The sequence below is a fragment of the Pelophylax lessonae genome (genome assembly GCF_965119305.1).
Source record: "Pelophylax lessonae genome assembly, chromosome: 5".
Taxonomy (NCBI): Eukaryota; Metazoa; Chordata; class Amphibia; order Anura; family Ranidae; genus Pelophylax; species Pelophylax lessonae.
In genome coordinates, this window is record NC_138772.1 from 120,503,461 (window position 1) to 120,523,930 (window position 20,470).

Here is a 20,470-nt window from a genome sequence, read left to right on the forward strand (position 1 = left end):
TAGAGGTTTAGTGTAGTGTGAGTATAGTGTGCCAGTATAGTGTAGTGTTAGTATAGTGTTTCAGTATAGTGTAGTGTGTCAGTATAGTGTGAGTACAGTGTATCAGTATAGTGTGATAGTGTAGTGCGGTGTTTAACACAGCATTACATAACATTTAGTGCTGTATACAGTGCTGTTTACCCCCCTTTCTTTTTTTGACTGCTACGTTTTTGTTTTTTTTTGTCAGCAGCAGTTTTTCTGACTGCAATGCTGGTGTTCATCTTTTTTGTGATTTAATTTTTTTTTTTTGTAGTTTTTTTTTTACAGCGGCAGTCCTCAATTTAAAGTGCACTAAACTCCATTTTTAATACTATGTAGTGCATCCAATCACACATTTCCCAGTTTCTATTACATTTGGTTAATAAGACCCCATCATGTCTGGCAGGCCAACAATGAGAGGCTGATGTTCCCATGGCACTATGAGGGGGCCAGCAGCAACTGTGTCTAGAGGCAAAGGTGAACATGGTCCGTCCTCAGGCGGGGCACGTTTGTCTCTGTTTAGCGATGTTGCTCGTGCTATCCAAGCATTGCAATGCAGAGGTGGTGGTGGACTGGCTTATTAAACCATCCTCATCCTCCTCATCCTCTAACCCAAGCTGACACTAGTGGTGCAGTCCACTGCAGCTGCCAGAGCTGCTTATTCTGCCTACCTGTCCACAGCTACTCCTGCCATAGCCCCAGCATCATGCATGGAGGTGTCAATTGAATTATTTGAACACAGCGTCAGCCATTTGCTTATTGAGGTTTCGCAAGCATTACTTGATTGTGATGTTGAGGAAGGGAGAAACATGAGCCTACGGGGAGGGGGGACACTGATAAACAACAAATTGGCAGTCATGTTCCCCAGCCGCATCATATTGCCAAGTTGGCTCCAGTGATGATGAGGATGGAGGGGATGATGATGATGAGGTCACTGATGTGATTTGGGTGCCAGATAGAGCTGAGGAGGGAGGCACAACCCCAATGAGGAAGGATGTCCTCTAGAGGCAGCCATCATGGAAGAGTAGCGAGCAGTCACCCTATTCCATAAGATTGTGGAGAGCCTACTTCCCACAGCTCAGCTGCCTGGGCCTTTTTTAGCACATGTGCTGCCGATTGCACTGTTGAAATTTGCAATCTCTGCTGCAAGCAGATCAAGCATGGAAAAAACACCAGCCATTTGGGTACCACATGCTTGACAAAGCATTTAAACTCCCACAACTCAGCCCGTTGGCAAGAGCACCTGAAAGCCACATAATATGGACACAATTCTTCTCCTCCTCACTCCTGACCTTTCGTGTCTACCCCCACTTCCGCTGACAGGGATGATGGTATAGAAAAGGGTATCAAAGGTCCTTGCAACATGTCTGCCAACAGCACACCACCAGCTATAGAGTATAGCAGGCAAATTTCTCTGCTCCAGCTGCTGCATCATCAACAACAGAAAAAATATACACTCCCTGCCACTCACATGCCCAGCATTTAAATTCCAGCGTGTCCAAATTGCTGGCTTTACAACTCATGCCTTTCTGTCTGATGGATTCTGCCCCCTTCTGTGAATTTGCAGAATGTGCTATACCACAATGGCAGGTTCCCAGTCGTTATTTCTTTTCACGTACGGCCATTCCAGCTCTGTACCATCAAGTGGAAGGCAATGTTTTGGCATCATTGGGCAAGGCTCTCAGCAGCAAGGTTCACATTACTGCTGACACATGGTCCAGCAAGCATGGTCAGGCATGATATATTTAGTTCACAGCACACTGGGTAACTCTGAATGCAACTAGGAAGGATGCTGGAAAGGACTCAGTGCTGGAGCTTGTTTTTCCTCCATGTCTCCATACAGCTGGTGGTGATGATGCGAGATCTGTCAGCTCCACTCCCTCCTCCTCCATGCCCTCCTCCGCTGAATTGTCCTATAAACGAACAGTACCCCCTAAGCATTCAAGGGGCTATTCAATGAGTCAGGCTAAAAGATGCCATGAAGTGCTTTAGCAGGTCTGCTTAGGTAACAGGAGCCACGCTGAAGCAGAGATTCTTTCAGCTCTGCAGGGGCAGGCCCAGAGGTGGTTCACGCTATAGCAGCTTGAGCCAGGAATAGTGGTGTGCGATAATGGCACTAACCTTCTGTCCGCCCTTTGACAGGGAAAGTTGACACGTACCATCCTTGGCACATGTCCTCAATTTGGTGGTGCAGTGTTTCCTAAACAGGTACCCAGGGTTGCAAGATCTTCTAAGGCAGACCAGAAGAGCCTATAGCTATTTCAGGTGGTCATACACAGCCAGTGTTGGCTGAAATTCAGCGGGAATTTCACTTGCCCACAAACCGCTTGATTTGTGACATGCCCACCAGGTGGAACTCAAATTTGGCAATGCTGCAGTGGCTACACCTGTAGCAGAGGGCCATCAACGAGTGCCTGTGTGAGTATGGCACAAGGACAGGCTCAGGGTAGCTCTGCTTTTTTTTCCCCACACCCATGGCTGCTGATAAAGTATACATGCACTGTACTTGTGTTTGGGCTGGAGCATACTCTGTGTGGCACTATGGACAGGGCACTTGAGGCAGAGCAGCAGGAGGAAGAGGAGGACTTCTTTCTTTAAGGCCTGCTTTATGCAGACACCATTCTTGCAACGCCACAGAACACACAAGAGGAGAGGGAGGTGGAGGAGGATTCTGGCAGTTTTGGAGGCATATGTCAAACCTTAAGAGAATGTTCTCAGTCCCCAGAAACTTCAAGTAGTAGGTAGGTGGGAGGAGGCAGTTCAAGATACTGTAATCCTCACTGACCCCGAGGACTCTGCTTCTCATGCCTCCGCAAACTTACGGTGCATGGGCTCCCTCATTCTTCAAAGCATGCGAAAGGATCTGTCAGGGACATTCCAGTAACAGGTGAATGTGCATGCACTCCTGTCTCAGTAGAAGTCCTATGGGAAGAAACCGGTCAGATTAGGAGGCGCACACGTCACACACAACTTGCGGTCCGTGCTGCAGCCGGCCGCAAGCCTTTGCAGGAATTCGTATGCCTATGTTTATGCTGAATACAAGACATCTAATTATTGGTGAATCTATGGTCGATTGCGAGGACCTATCCCATATTCTATGTTTGGATCCTGCCTATTGATTCTCATACAAGCTTCGCTGAGTTTAATATCTGGTAAGAGGAGACCCCTACTGGTGTTTTTCTGGCATTGCATCCTGTTTCACATTGGATTGATCTTATACACTTGCCTTTAATTTCTATTCGGTAAGAGGCTGATCTAGCTGGTGATGATCCAACACATATCTTCAATATTGTCATCTTTCACTTGGGCTTTCTATCATTGTCGTCTGGTAAGAGGCAACTCTTAACTGGAATATATTTTTGCACCTACCCTTATCTGGTTTGGTAGGGGTCTTATATTTCTTCAATTTTTCTTTTACTACACTCATTTTTACTAGCTATCTTAGTGGTAGCTCTATTATACACATTCCAATTTTCATATTTTAAGTCACACTCAAGGTGATAATATACTCAGTCGTTGGGTTTTACGCTATTGCGTTTGTTTACATTTTTTTCATGATCCATTGACCTCTGAGTCCATTGCTCACATGCTCCTGGATCTTCTATCAAGGTGACAAGACATAAGAGCACATCCACTTCATTCTTACCTTAATCTGGTAAGCGTACACTCCTAAGGGAGCCCGGTTTAGGATCATACCCAGGATATTGTCATCTGTCATCAATGTTGGGACTTTGTGGACTTTATACCTCCATAGATCACATTTAGCGCAACTTATTTACATAATTTATATAATACGTGCGCAGGAATGCGTGCGTGCATACAAAGATTCGCCAAATGCGAACACCTATGTGCAAGACCACTGGCAAGAACTTGCCCAGTGTGCAATTGAGCTGCTGGGCTGCCCTGTACCCAGCGTTCTTTCCAAACGAGCATTCAGTCCTGCCGGAGGTTTCGCGACAGATGAAAGAGTTCATCTGTCCACAGACTCTATTGACTGGTTGACATTTGTCAAAATGAATCAGTCCCGGATTAGCAGCAGCTATCAAGCCCCTGGTGCAGATGTTGCTGAATAAGTGTTTTTTTTCGGATCTCAAATCTCTGCAAGACTGTCTAAGACTGCCTAGAGTTGTGGGTGTTGAATTTATCTTGAAATAATTTTTTGGTATAGGTTTCATGGGCGCAATTAACACCCAGGAGCTAATTTTTCCACACCGGTTTGACCGATGCATATAAATTCAATTTACATTTTTTACAGCAAGGTCAATTCTTGCTTTCATCAAGAGTCCCTCTATAGGGTTATGGTGTGAAGGCACCACCAACACCCAAAGACCAATTTGTCCACACTTGTTACTTCTATCCAAAGTCTGCAAAAGAGACAGCGGACTTTAGCTAAAAATAAAAAAAAAAAAATTAGTAATCTTGGCCTGAGTGTACTATAATTTGGCTTCTTCACATAAGGCTTGCTCATTGTGGTGCAAAACTTTGTTATTTCCATCCAAAGTCTGCCAAAAAATCTCTAATCTTGTTCCAAGTGCACTAATTGTGGCCTCATCATACAAACTGGCTCCCCAAGCCGTTATTTAAAAAATAAAGAAAGCTTGCAGGGAAAATTTAAATGTAATTTTTTTTATTTATAAATGTCAACTTTACTGCAGCATGTTCTATACACTGTACAAATGCGTCACTTTACAGGCAGACTAAGATGACCCCCCAGGCACTATATTTAAAGGGTAACTTCACTTTCGGTGGGAAAAAAAAATTGCAAATTAAAAAAAAAAATATATATATATATATATAGTGTATACAATTGCGATACAAGTCATATTGTAATTGAATGTTATTAAAATTACCTTTCCTTTTCAATCTGCAGCCACTGTCATTTTCTGAAAATGCACTGTAACATGGCTACCTGGAGGTATTCTGTACACAGAATGTGTACAGAACGTCCCCCAGAAACATAATTTCCTGCTTGTGTGATTGGCTCACCGATTTTCCCAGAAGTCAGCACTAACATGCAAGTCAGATTTCAGGCATCCCCTTAAACAAAATTTTTGTTTTTGGTGAGATACTCCCAATAGGAACACGGCTAAAGGGATGCAAGCCCAGCAGCTTTCCGCATTAGTGCCCTGCATGTGCACAGTTGAATGATAATTATGAAACCACTTCCATTAGACTTACTTTCCCACAAGAGCACAAAAACACAGGGATTTCTTCATAATAACAAAAGGTAGGAATCTGCAACAATGTTTGTTAACCACTTGCCGACCAGCCGCCGCAGTTGTACAGCGGCAGGTCGGCTCTCCCTGGCAAAGCGTCGTACATGTACGGCGCTAGCCTGGGAAGAGCTAGGGGGCGATCGCGCACCGCCGGAGGTGTGCTCCCGCTCGTCAGCTGGGCCGCCGGCCACTCGCGATCTCCCGCAGCTGAGGGAGAAAGACAGACGTCTGATGTAAACACAGCCGTCTGTCATTCTCCCTTAGATCATTACAGAGGCTATGCGATCCTGCTGTATAGGATCGCATGTCTCTGTTGATGATCTAACAAGCCACGCCCCCTGACAGTTAGAATCATGCCCCTAGGCTCACACTTAACCCCTTGATCACCAATAATGTTAACCCCTTCCCTGCCAGTGTCATTTTGACAGTAACAGTGCATATTTATAGCACTGAATACTGTAGTAATGTCACTGGTACCCCCAAAAGTGTAAAAAATGTCAGTTAGGGGTCGTCCGATCCGTCCGCCGCAATGTCGCAGCCCCGCAAAAAAAAAAATCACAGATCGCCGCCATTAATAGTAAAAAAAAAAAAAAACAATAGAAATGACATAAATCTTTCCTGTAGTTAGTAAATGCAATAACATTTGCACAAACCAATCAAAATACGCTTATTGCGATTTTTTTACCAAAAATATGTAGCAGAAAATTGCCCTAAATTGTTAAAAAATTTAGATTTTTACATTTTTTTTTGAGAATTTCATATAAAAAAATTTGAAAAATATTGTTATTTTTTCAAAATTGTTGCTCTTTTTTTGTTTATAGCGCAAAAAATAAAAATCGCACAGGTGATCAAATACCAGCGAAAGAAAGTTCTGTTTGTGGGAAAAAAAGGACGTCAATTTCGTCGCACGACCGCGCAATTGTCCGTTAAAGTCACGCAGTACCGAATCGCAAAATAGGGCCTGGTCATTGAGCAGCCAAATCCTCCGGGGCTAAAGTGGTTAAAATCCTTGCAATATACATTTTTATGTTTTTTTCTCAAGAAAATTGGAGTTACTCTTTACAGGAATTTTTCATTTTTATTGTTACACTTTAAGCATCTTTAAAATTGCTGCTCCTTCAAAAACGATCTTTTTTAAAAACTTTTTTTTTTGCATTGACACAGTACGCAGGCCCCCATAGGGCCAATAACTTGCATATAAGCCTTCAAAATGGGGACTTGTGATTTTTTAAGTTTGGGTCCCATAGAATTTATTGGGGTTTCTGTGGGGTGTTCGGCCCATCTCTAATAATTATTTAGGAAAATCAATGGCGTGGCTTAAAGTAAAAAGTTCCTGCTGGAAATTTTTAACTTGTTCTTTCCTATATCTCTTCCAGAGACAATTGAGTACTGTCCGTGATACTTTTTTTATTTGCACTAACATACAATTTTTCAGGACAAGCTTTTCGGGGTATGTCCCCTTCATCAGATCCAAGCAGTACTTGATGAAGGGGACATACCCCGAAAGCTTGTCCTGGAAAATTGTATGTTAGTGCAAATAAAAAAAGTATCACGGACAGTACTCAATTGTCTCTGTCGCAAGTGCACTAATACGGCTACAATGACCTCAAGCTATATCTCTTCCAATAACCTTCAATAGTCTTTTAAACAGTGAGTGTTATTTTTTAGGAAATATACACTGCTCAAAAAAATTAAAGGAACACTTTGAAAACATCAGATCTCAAGGGGGAAAAATATCATGCTAGATACCTATACTGATATGGACTGGGTAATGTGTTAGGAATGAAAGGATGCCACATCATTTAATTAAAATGAAAATTATCAACCTACAGAGGGCTGAATTCAAAGACACCCCGAAAATGTAAATAAAAAAATGACGCAGCAGGTTATTCATTTTGCTGAAATTTCATTGCAGCAACTCAAAATGGTACTCAATAGTTTGTATGGCCCCATCGTGCTTGTATGCATGCCTGACAAAGTCGGGGCATGCTCCTAATGTGACAATGGATAGTGTTCTGGGGTATTTTCTCCTAGATCTGGTTCAGGGCATCACTGAGCTCCTGAAAAGACTGAGGTGCAACCTGGTGGCGTCGGATGGGCCGAAACATAATGTCCCAGAGGTGTTCTATTGGATTTAGGTCAGGCGATTCTGGGGGCCATTAAATGCTATCAATTCCTTCATCCTCCAGGAACTGGCTGCATACTCTCCCCACATTAGGCCAGGCATCGTCATACACCAGGAGGAACCCAGGACCCACTGCACCAGCCTAGCATCTGACAATGGGTCCAAGAATTTCATCATGATACCCAATGGCAGTCAGGTTGTCATTGTCTAGATTGTAGAGGTCTGTGCGTTCCTCCGTGGCTATGCCTCCCCAGACCATCACTGACCCACCACTAAACCAGTCATGCTGAACGATGTTACAGGCAGCATAATGTTCTCCATGGCTTCTCCAGACCCTTTCATGTCTGTCACATGTGCTCAGGGTGAACCTGCTCTCATCTGTGAAAAGCACAAGGCACTAGTGTCGGACCTGCCAATTCTGGTGTTCAATGGCAAATGCCAATTGAGCTCCACGGTGCCGGACAGTGAGCACAGGGTCCAATTGTCAATGGACACCTGTAAAACCATTCCTGTTTTGGGGGTCTTCTCATAGTTGCCCATCTAGTGCACCTGTTAATTTCATTAGCACCAAAGCAGCAGAAACTGAATAACAACCCCCTCTTCTACTAAACTGACCAGCTCAATATCCTAGGAGTTTACTTGACTTGATGCAATACTATGATTAAAAAGTGTTCCTTTATTTATTTATTTTTTTGAGCAGTGTATATTGAATTTACCATTATCAGTACTGTTCATAGTTGCTGTAGGGTAAAATTCTGATCAACTTGAGCTTTCTATTCCAAATATAAATGTATGCAAAACAAACTTCCTGGTGTCTGTTGAAACTTAAAATTAGTAAATAACTGATGTCTTTTGCTAGCAATAGCAGAGCGTTAGAGAGTACCTGGAGTGTTGTCCCTTACCAAAGAGTATCCTGAGAGCTATACCCTACCACAGAGTACCCTGAGAACTGTATCTTACCATAGAGAGTACCCTGAGAGCTCTGCCTTACCAGAGAGTACCCCGAGAGCTTCACCTTACCAGAGAGAGCACCCCAAGAGCTGTACCCTACCACAGAGAGTACGCAGGGAACGGCACCTTTTCCTGAAGAGTACTCTGAGAGATGTATCTTACCATAGAGTGTACCCTGAGAGCTTGACCTTACCAGAGAAAGTACCCCAAGAGCTGTACCCTACCACAGAGTGTACCCTGAAAGCTGTATCTTACCAGAGACACCTGTGAACACCTTATCAGAGAGAGTATTTGAGAGCTACGTCCTACTTCAAAGAGTAACCTGAAAGCTGCAGCTTACTAGAAAGATTAACTAGATAGCTGCACCTTACTATAGAGAGTACTCTTGAGAGCTATACCTTACTAGAGAGAGTTCTCTGAGCACTGTATCTTACTCAGAGCTGCACCTTACCAGGGAGGGTACCCAGAGAGCTGCACCATACAAGAGAGTACCTTGAGAGCTGCACCTTACTTTAGAGAGCACCCAGAGAGCTATACCTTACTAAAGAGGGTATCCTGTGAGCTGTAACTTACCAGAGAGAGTGCCCTGTTTCTTATTAGAGAGAGTACTTGGGAGTACTTTGAGAGCTCCAGCTTACAAGAGAGAGTATTGTGAGAGCTATACCTTACTAGTGAGTTTACCTTAAGAGCTATACCTTACCAGAGAGAATACCCTGAGAGCTGCACCTTACTAGAGGTGGTAGCTTGAGAGCTATACCTTTCCCGAGAGAGTACCCAGAGAGTACCCTGAGAGTTGTACCTTGCAAGAGGGCAAGCTATAAGAGCGGCATGTTACTGCAGATTTCTATGAGAACTGCATGTGGCTAGTTAAAGTACCATGAGGGCTGTACGAAGCCAGACAGAGTGTTTTCTTTAGGGGGCAGCCATGCTGCCAAGGAAAAGACCATGCTAACAAACAAACGTTAGCACAGTTTCACCAGCTTCAAATGACCTGCGCAAAGCCGACCTACAAGAGGTCATTACACTATAGCACTAAAAATGCCTCCGACCAGATCCCCCTCCTTCCCAGACACAGTTACCCTTGACTCAAAGGTGACAACAATGTGAACAAAGAGCAAATATGAGACGGAAAAAAAAATACCACATTTTTCCCTTCATCTACACATTTGTTTGTAAATAATATTTTCCAAATGTGCTGTTCTTTATAAAAGATAGAAATTGCCTGTTTGCTAATAATTCATTTTTTCATATTTCACAATCTCTCCAGAAATACTACAAATTAAATGATCAGCCTGATGACTAACTGATATATTAATAAAAATATAAAACCATGTTTTTCAAACAAGTCATAAAAGTGTTCCAAATGTCTGTCCTTCCATTACCTAAAACTGTAAGAGAAAGTTTAATTATTCTGTAATTGTTACAGATTGAAAACCGATAATATGCTAGCAGATGGCATACATGTCATCTCTATGCCTTAAGGCAGCCATTGTAATAAACGGTATAGTATATTTTATTATAAATTGCCTGTCTTATGTCGGAATGTCTGTATTGTATTGTAATACAAGGTGCTTATTACCTATGACACAGAAACAAAGCACTAACTAATTCTAACGAGAACATGTTCTGACTAGTAGCTAATGACGCGGTTTTCTTAAAGTACAATTATCTACTCCAACGATTGCGGGCAAAATGTGTGAATAACAGAATTGGAAATAATTGCACATATATTGTAGCACCAATGAAAAGTTTTTTTCATTAACTATGCTTAAAAAGAGGACTAGTCATGACTGGGCTTATGTAATAGGCTGAATATTTAGGTTTTAAAGCTGTAATAAATCCAAATCCAAAAATGTAATATATTTCAGCTTACCAATCAATGGATGTGGTGGGTGCATTTATTTTCTTTTTTTAGGCTTTTTTTCCCCTGGTAATCTGACCAGTAACACTCCTCCTGTATTGGAGTCAGGGCCAGATTAACATAGGGGCTATTGGAGCTGCAGCTCCAGGCCCCTACCTTAATATAGGCCCCGGGTTGGCCATATTCACTGTTACCGCTCTTCTGTCACTTGTAAACACAGAAGTCTGGCTTCTATGCTCGCTTCCCCAGGCAGCTCCCTCAGAACCTCCCCACACAGCACGAAGGCCGGACAAGGAGGGACAGTTGCCGATGCATGGATGTGTTTATGGGCTTCAGAGACAGCATCCCATGTTGAATTAGGCATGCATGGCTGCACCCTTCCTCCTCTGGGTGCATGCCAAGGCACGGCCCTTAAGGCCCTTCAAAATCCTCAGCACCAAGCCCATGATGCTCTTAATCCGGCCCTGATTGGAGTGACTCCACTCTGGATGAATGAACACAGGAGGCACAGCAGACAGCAGTATTGTTAGTCTAGAGGTAGAGGAGTTTTAATTGTACTAGCAGATTTAGATACACTGCCAAATTGAAGCCAATCTAAAGCTAACACTTTATAATCAGTTACAGAAAACATTTATATTTCATTTTGGGATTAAAGTTTTACATGAATAAATAATAGTTTATAATTGTAAGCACGCCTGTCAGTGTTAAAGTAATTGTAAAGTCTAATTTTTTTTTTTAAATAACAAACATGTTATACTTACCTGCTCTGTGCAGTTGGTTTTGCACAGAGTGGCTCGGATCCTCCTCTTCTCGGGTCCCTCTTCGGTGCTCCTGGCCCCTCCCTCGCATTGAGTGCCCCCACAGCAAACAGCTCACTATGGGGGCACCCATGCCAAGTCAGAGCTCCTTGTGTTTATTCAGTGACCCGGCCCCGCTCCCTCTCTTTCCTGATTGGCGAAATATTTTGATTGACAGCAGCGGGCGCCAACCGCGCTGCACTGCTGTCTCAGCCAATGAGGAGGGGAGTCCCAGGCAGTTTAGGCACTCCTGCAACATCGCTGGATAAAGACGGGCTCAGGTAAGTATTAGGGGGGCTGCTGCACACAGAAGGTTTTTTTTTTATCTTAGTGCATATAATGCATTAAGATAAAAAGACCTTCTGCCTTTACAATCCCTTTAAATGGTTTGTCTCATCTCTGTAAAGAGATATATCCGAAAGAGCATTTGTTCTTTCGGATATATTTGGAAAAAAACAACAGACTATCTGGCTGGATCACCAGATAAAAAAACGAAAGCCAAAAAAAAAAAAAAAAAAAAAATCTAATGCAGCCATCACATCTAAGAATTGGTATGCTGCAATATAAGAAATGCATGATTTTGGGTTTAATACTGCTTTAACCACTTAAGCCGCGGAAGATTTTACCCCCTTCCTGACCAGGGGGTATTTTGCGATTCGGCACTGCGTGACTTTAACGGACAATTGCGCGGTCGTGTGACGCTGTACCTAAACGAATTTGACGTCCTTTTTTTTTAACAAACAGAGCTTTCTTTTGGTGGTATTTGATCACCTGTGCGATTTTTTGATCATGCGCTATAAACAAAAAAAGAGCATCAATTTTGCAAAAAATAACAATATTTTTCAAATTTTTTTATATGAAATTCCCCCCCCAAAAAAAAAGTAAAAATCAAAATTTTTTAACGTTTACTAACAAAGGGAAAGATTTTTGTCATTTTTTTTTTTTTTTATTAACGCGTAATGGCGGCGATCTGCGATTTTTTTTGCGGTCCTGCGACATTGCGGCGGACAGATCGGACCCTTGACTGACATTTTTTACACTTTTGGGGTTACCAGTGACATTACTGCAGTAATCAGTGCTATACATATGCACTGTTACTGCAAAATTACACTGGTAGTGAAGGGGTTAACTTTATTTGAGAGGGAGGGGCTGTGTTTGTCCCTAGGGGCGTGATTCTAACTGTGATTGGCTGTCTGTTGAGCTGTAGAAACAGTGATCAACGGTTCTACATAGTGGCAGTCGGCAAGTGGTTAAAGTGTTATTAAACCCACAACAGTAAAATCAGTCTGTATATGCAGTAAAGCATGCTTGTTTTACTCACTGTGGAACCTAAGGGGTTAATCCTGTGCATTGTGCAAAAAGGCTGTTTGCCTTCTCCGATCCTTCCCTTCTTCCACAGTCCCCAATCCATCTGCTCATAGAACAGTGCATTGGGGGCACTCTGCACATGCTTAGTTTGGTGTGGCTAGAGACTTTTTTCTTTTCTTGGGAGGGTGCATGTGATCACCACAGAGCCAATCAGCACTGTCCAGACAGAGGGTCAGGGGTTCTGTAGCCTCACAGAACAATCAGAGGAGAATGAAAACTCCTCCTAAAAGCTTTAACCAGTGCTCGGCTGGACATTGATAGAAATCACAAGACTTCTGTGTACTGCTGATGAGAAAAGGTATTTAGCAGTTTATATTTACTAAAAGTTTTACATTTCCATGCTCTGTGTACTGTGGGAGACCAGATATAGTGAATGCAGGGTCCTTGGTTTAGTAATACTTTAATTAATATAACTGTGCAGGCCTACTAATGAATGATTCATACTTGCCCCTTAGCATTCACTTTGTCTGAATCAGAGCTCATCTGAAATGTGACAGTTGTTGCCCTGCCAACTGCTTGAGCTTATAGACGGTCTTTCTACTGCTGAATAAGGCTCCATTCACACTTGAGCAACTTGTCGTGCAACTTTGGACATCAAAGTTGCATAACAAGTTGTTCCCCCATGTTTTCCAGTAATACCCATTCATATATGTGTGACTTAAGATTACAGCAACTTCGAAGTAGGTCATGCACTACTTTCGTTCGACTTTCATGCAACTTGACGGCCATAGACCTCAGCGTTACCTCTCAGAAGTTGCATGAAAGTCATACCAGAATTTTATACAATGCAACTTATGTGCAACAGTTGTCCATTATCACTGGTCAAAGCCAAAGTCATATCCAAGTTGCACCCATCCATAGTTGCGTCAAAGTTGCACTCCAAAGTCGGCGCAACTTTAGAGTCGTACAAGTGTGAATGAAGCCTAAGAGACTTCCATGGGGAAAAAGTAAAAGTGTATGTAAACCCAACAACTAATACCTCATACAATCTTTACCATGGACTACAATTCCCATCATGCCTTGTCATGCCTGTGAATGTCAGAGTTTTACAATGCCTCATGGGACCAGTAGCAGACATCCCAAGTCTCCCGCGACTTGCGGGAGTCTCCCGCCTTTGGTCGGCGGCTCACGGACACCCGCAAGTGCCATACAATCTCCCGCCTTCCGCAAGAGACTCGGGTTGTCTGCCGGGTTTCTGTGTGATGGATGGATGGAGGAGAGGAGGAGTCCACCTCCGGGGACACACATCGTCTATCACGTCTGGAATCAGCACTGTCATTTGCTACCGTCGCCCTCTAGTGGCCACAGTGCATTAGCGTGGCTTGTCTGTCACATGATCATGCTGCACGTATATGACACAAAGCCTTATTGAGGGGGAGACTTGGTCCAGACTCCAGAAGGAGTCTACTATTACACAAACAGCCAGCTCTGTGCTGGGAGGGGCATGTCTGATCTGAGCATGGCCAGCTGGGAGCCCTATAGAGCCTGGGTACAAGAGCTTGCACTCACTTCCAGCCCTGAGGGGACAGGAGTGGGCACAGGGTAAGGTTGGGGAGGGCACAGTAAGGAGGAGAGGGCACATGGGGTAGGGTGGGCCTATGTGCAGTGGGAGAGAGCACAGATTGGCACAAGGTAAAGTGCAGAGGGCACATGGGGAGGGTGAGTACTAGTTAAGGAGGGCATGAGGTAAGGTGCTTAGCGCACAGGTGGTCACAGGGGCAGGGTGGGCACAAGATAAGGTAGAGAGAGCACAGCGGGTATGTAGAAAGGGTGGGCACAGGGTAAGGTACAGAGAGCACACAATGGCGCAGGGTGGGCACAGCATAAGCTAAGAGGATACAGGTGGGCAGAGGGTAAGCTAGGCAAAGCACTGGTGGGCACAGAGGTAGGTTGCACAGGGCACTACCCACCAGAAGTAACCGCCAGCAGTAACCGCCATCAGTACCCACCAGCAGTCTGCAAAATAAGTAGAAAGGGTATGTGCATTAGTGTGTGTAAATTGTTGCAAATAGTTTTTTAATAACTAGTTGTGTTCTGTCATAACATGTCATGTCCTTGTTCATACATGTATAAAAAAAGGACATGACATTTTCTGGCTGCCTAAGTCACATGTGCTAGGGGTGCAACTATTCCCAGCACATAACTGGAAATATCCCAGCATGTGCAGTGTTTCTGACTCCTACCACCATGACCACTTCAAATCACTGAAGTGGTCATGGTGGTTAGAGTGCTCCTTTAATATCTCTCAGCAAGTAGACCTCTGTATACTGATTTCATTTAATTTGATCATCCTCTAGTTGTGTTAAATTAGTGCGGGGGGGGGGGGGGGGGGGGGGCGTGCTTGCGTGGGAAGGGCATCGTGCGCACGCGCGGGGGGGGGGGGGTGCGTCGGTGCGACCTCCCTGAAATGAGTTTTTGCAGGTTGGGATGTCTGCTGTAGTTACGCAACAGCTGGAGGGCCGTAGTTTGAGGATCCCTGCTCTAGAGTCTTACCTACTCAAGGACCATAGAGAATGTTCAGGAACAGGAAGTTGCATCACAAAAAAAAGGAATTTGGAGAGTTGGAGGAGGCACTTTAAGCCCAAATGGAAGTTACTTTTTGAGTTAGGAATACATATTTGAAAAGAATATATTTTTTTAAACCAGAGTTTAGTTCCGCTTTAAGACCTAGGCTGATCCATGTAATGCCATGATTCATAACCTAGCTTCTAACTGGCTCCTTATTGATGGGACTGTCAGATTCTTCAGGGAATTGCAGCTTAGCATAACAAGGCAATGCTTGTAAAATCAGTATCTGTGTGAGATGAGGTCTGAGCAGACTGTGGATAGGAGCCTAAAGCTGAACTCCAGTCCTATCTTCCATCTTTCATAGTTGTACAGGATCCTCTCTCATACTGAATTTGCTTACCCTGATTGCATTGCACACTGTGAGTTTCACACAGTGTGTAGTAGAAGCCGCAGTAATTTAAACAGAGCTTGCCTCATGTCCTAGCTGGAAGACATCCAGCATCACCTAGCCCTTTGCTGCCCGGTCTGATTGCTCTTGGCCTTCCCTTTTCCATTCATTGGATTCCAGTTCTTTCAGTAATGTAGGATCAGCATTACATGCGGAAGATAAATACTAATTCTACCCAAGAACCAGCTCACTGCTTGTATCAGGGCTGAGAGCTCTTGAGAGGAGTACTAAGGCAGGTTGCTGTGAAATGTTCAGTACCCTGTCAGCCACTCCCACTTACCATGATCTCCTTGCATGCATAGAGAAGCACAGTGGCCCAATGATGATATCACTGGGTTTAAAAAAGGTAGGTACCCAGAGTAATATACTCCACTTGATTGTAATTGACTGCCCGTGTATTTGCTACCACTAGAACTCGCAATCCCTTAAACTTGTTGACATTTGATGTTCTTTGTTAATGTTCATAAGTTGTATTTGAATATATTCCATGCCTGTTTATACTCCTGTATTGTACACCATTCATATTTTTCAATAAAAATGTTTTTGGAAAAAAAGGTAGGTAATTAAAATGGTATTATGTTGATGAGGGGGTAAGAACGATACAGGGAAGGAAAAATATAAACAGATTAAACTTCAGCTTTCATATTGTAAGAAGTTATCTGTAGAAGTATTTTCTCATTTTATATATGGCTTTTTTTTTTTTTAAAGGCCTTGTATAGTTTTATTTCTCATTGAGGTGTCCATTTGTATAAAATTACAATCTGAAAAGGACATGGAATTGTATATTGGTTTGATTAAACACAAATTAAAATGCATCATATGCACAGAGTAATAGTAGCCATCATCTGATCTGGGATAAGTTTGAAAAGAATATGTTCTGACTGATGCAGGGATTCCAGCTGATTCATTTGTGTATGTGATTGCACAGATACTTTGTTCATGGAGTCCACTGTTGCAAGTGCATGTGACTTCACATATACATTGGCCAGACAGTTCAATAATAAAAGTGTATATTTCTGGGCTAGATTCACACCTTTGTGTTTGTAATTACATGTGTTAACTCAGCAAACAGTAACATGCTGTATGTGTCTGTATTATATTATATATATTACACATATACACATACACTGCCATTTATACGTTGCCATTTATACTTAAAACAGAAGCGCCGCTTGATTTCTTCCATCCCCTCTCTGCTGTCACATTTGGTGCCATTCAGGGGAAAGCAGGGAACCCGTTTTTGACAGATACCCATCCCCGGAAGTTCAGCCCCCTCCTCCTTCCCTTACAAAGAATGGCGGCGGTGGTAGCACCCGAGAGCCGATTGAAAAACCAGCTAGGGGTGCCGACAGTGCGGGATCCATGGACACCGGTCAAGTGTCCTAATATTTAAAGTCAGCAGCTACAGTATTTGTAGCTGCTGACTTTTCCATTTTTTGGTGGGGGGAGCTGAAGCTCCATAAGAAAATCATAAAGTAAGGGGCTGTTATAAACCGTGTATACAGTCAACACTCCAAAAAACTCATGTTGCAACAACACAATACAAAAACTGGCACATATGTGTGACTGCCTGCACGACACGCCACAAAACCTCAACCCACGCGGCCATAATATGACACTGTATATATGGCTTTTTTTTTTTATAAGTAAAGGCCAGAACTCTGATTTTTCTTGGATGGATCTAACTATACACATACAGCAGAACATAGGACAACAGTAAAGTGATTGTAAAGGATCACCTTGTACAAACAACCTATTGAGTTTAAAATAGAAATTAAAGACAAAACATTTGTGCATAGATATAAAAAAACAATAAAAACCTTTTGTTCCTCCTTTTTTTATGTGATAAAATTCCCTCTGTTCTCAGCTGCATAAGAGGTGGGGGAGGAGAAGCAACAGCACACCAAACTTCCCAGTGATAGGCTGTTCAGGGGAGGCATGTCAGGACACGACTGCTCATTGGAGGAGAAGAGGCTGAGCTCCCAGCAGAGCTAGAGAACTGATCATGGTGTGTTCTCCTGCTTAGTTTGGTCAGTTTTTGATAGGAAAGCAGAAGAACTGGCAGGAACACCAGGGATTTCACACAAAGGAAGCAATGCAAAGAGAACAGGATACTTTTTCATATAACTACATGGTATAGCAGGCACATATCAGGAATATGAAATGTTGGGGTAACAAATGCTTTAACTGTACAGACAACAGGAAATCTGTAGATCACAGTATGAAGATGTACCTGTTTAGAAAGCAGCTCCTTGCACAGCGTGTACAGCGTAATAAATTTTCTTGCCAGTGGACGGGCATCAAGAAAGCCTTCAGCGATCAGCATAATTTCACAGATCAACTCTATGTCTGGCACCACCATGGCACAAGGCCTAGAAGAAGATACATACCAAGGGCATCAATGGTATCTCAGTCCCAATGTAAATTTGTGTTAATACTGAATCATTTTTACTGAAGAAAATAATTAAGATCCTAAATATTCTACCTTTTCTTTTTTTTATATACCTGTAATATTGAATATGAGTTTCTTCCTGTCTTTAGTGATAGGAATGTAAAGTGCAGCCTGTTAGGTGCTGAGTCACTTTATTGTTGCCTCTGTTATAATTACACTTCTCTCTGAGCAATGAATGACAGCTTTCATAGAGCAGCGACACAAGTAAAGACTCATAATTGGATTTTGTCTTCCATATTTGTACCTGTCATTTATTATATGGAAGATTACATCTGTAAGTTTCTAATAAACAGAAATAGAACGGGGAAGTTCAATACCCACAGCATCCACTTTTTTATGAGAATCTCTCATTACTATAAGAATATTATCACTCTATTGTTAAATCATTAACATTGGCACAATGAGTAGAATGTGAACTTTTGCTAATCTATGCTGCTCAATATACAGTATTTATGCATGATTTTAGCATAAAATATTTTATGCACTGAAAGCTAGCTGCCAATTACTGTGAAACAACTGGGAAACAATATACGCTACTACAACAAACAAAACCCATTTAAAAAGGACTTTTAACTTATACCTAACTGAACCCAAAGTGCCACAATCCTAGCTCTGCTGGTACTCAAATGTACTGTAGGTGTTACACTTTTTTTTGAAGCATTAACCCCACAAAAGTTACTGCTCCCCAACTACACCAGTCTGCATTTTATGCATGATGGCCAGTGCTGAAGATTATCAGCCATTAGCAATGACAGCTATCAGCACAAGAGGTTCAAAGCGTAAAGTGTAAATTCACCTTTTCACAAAACAATGAAAAGGTGAACACCCCACACACCCCCTGGTCCCCTCTGCACTGACCTACATGGGTGATCATCTGTCATTGCTAATGCAGCCGGGGCATCAGTCTGGGTATTTGAAAGCCCCACTATTCTTCCCCTTCTTTCCTTAGGGCTTCCAGGACAGATCAGAGCAATTTCAACTGACCAATCGAAATCACTCTGTTTCATCCTGGAAGCCTTAAGAAGGGGAAGAAGAGTGTTGCTTTAAAATCCCTGAATTGCTGCACCGGGCCGGCTATGTTGGCAGTGACAGATAACCACCTACGGAGGTAAGTGCAGTTGGGACTGGGGTGAGGGTGTAGGGTCTTCTTTTATCTTTTTTTGTGAAAAGGTGAACTTTACACTTTTGAGCTGACAAAATTACCCATGCAGTGGAGCTTCTACCCCTATCTTCCCCCCTTTCCCCCACAGTGTAAGCTTTAATTGCTTGTTTTTGTCTATGGCACCTTACCCAAGCAGTTTTACTTACCTTACCACTCACTCTTCCAGCAGCCAGCACTTTCCTCTTCCCTCCTGGCCTTGAATGTGTTACTGTACCTTTGAGAAGGAAAGGGCTGCCTCCAGGTGAGTCTGCTCTGTGCATTGTTATATACAGTGGGTACGGAAAGTATTCAGACCCCCTTAAATTTTTCACTCTTTGTTATATTGCAGCCATTTGCTAAAATCATTTAGGTTCATTCTTCTTCCTCATGAATGTACACATAGCACCCCATACTGACAGAAAAACACAGAATTGTTGACATTGTTGCAGATTTATTAAAAAAGAAAAACTGAAATATCACATGGTCCTAAGTATTCAGACCCTTTGCTGTGACACTCATATATTTACCTCAGGTGCTTTCCATTTCTTCTGATCATCCTTGAGATGGTTCTACACCTTCATTTGAGTCCAGCTGTGTTTGATTATACTGATTGGACTTGATTAGGAAAGCCACACACCTGTCTATATAAGACCTTCCAGATCACAATGCATGTCAGAGCAAATGAGAATCATGAGGTCAAAGGAACTGCCTGAAGAGCTCAGAGACAGAATTGTGGCAAGGCACAGATCTGGCCAAGGTTACAAAAAGATTTCTGCTGCACTTAAGGTTCCTAAGAGCACAGTGGCCTCCATAATCCTCAAATGAAAGACGTTTGGGACGACCAGAACCCTTCCTAGAGCTGGCCGTCCGGCCAAACTGAGCTATCGGGGGAGAAGAGCCTTGGTGAGAGAGGTAAAGAAGAACCCAAAGATCACTGTGGCTGAGCTCCAGAGATGCAGTCAGGAGATGGGAGAAAGTTGTAGAAAGTCAACCATCACTGCAGCCCCCCCACCAGTCGGGGCTTTATGGCAGAGTGGCCCGACGGAAGCCTCTCTTCAGTGTAAGACACATGAAAGCCCGCATGGAGTTTGCTAAAAAAACACCTGAAGGACTCCAAGATGGTGAGAAATAAGATTCTCTGGTCTGATGAGACCAAAATAGAACTTTTTGGCCTTAATTCTAAGCGGTATGTGTGGAGAAAACCAGGCACTGCTCATCACCTGTCCAATACAGTCCCAACAGTGAAGCATGATGGTGGCAGCATCATGCTGTGGGGGTGTTTTTCAGCTGCAGGGACAGGACGACTGGTTGCAATCGAGGGAAAGATGAATGCGGCCAAGTACAGGGATATCCTGGACAAAAACCTTCTCCAGAGTGCTCTGGACCTCAGACTGGGCCGAAGGTTTACCTTCTAACAAGACAATGACCCTAAGCACACAGCTAAAATAACGAAGGAGTGGCTTCACAACAACTCCGTGACTGTTCTTGAATGGCCCAGCCAGAGCCCTGACTTAAACCCAATTGAGTATCTCTGGAGAGACCTAAAAATGGCTGTCCACCAACGTTTACCATCCAAACTGACAGA

The 20,470-nt window shown here is 43.0% G+C and overlaps 1 protein-coding gene across 1 annotated transcript in view; it reads right to left on the reverse strand.

The window, feature by feature from the left end:
• DNAH11 (dynein axonemal heavy chain 11) overlaps positions 1-20,470 on the reverse strand; it is a 420,238-nt gene that overhangs the window by 231,357 nt on the left and 168,411 nt on the right. Inside the window, exon 37 of the mRNA XM_082257534.1 lies at positions 17,526-17,664. Coding sequence (XP_082113660.1) covers positions 17,526-17,664 — 139 coding nt within the window. The remainder of the gene's footprint in view (positions 1-17,525; positions 17,665-20,470) is intronic.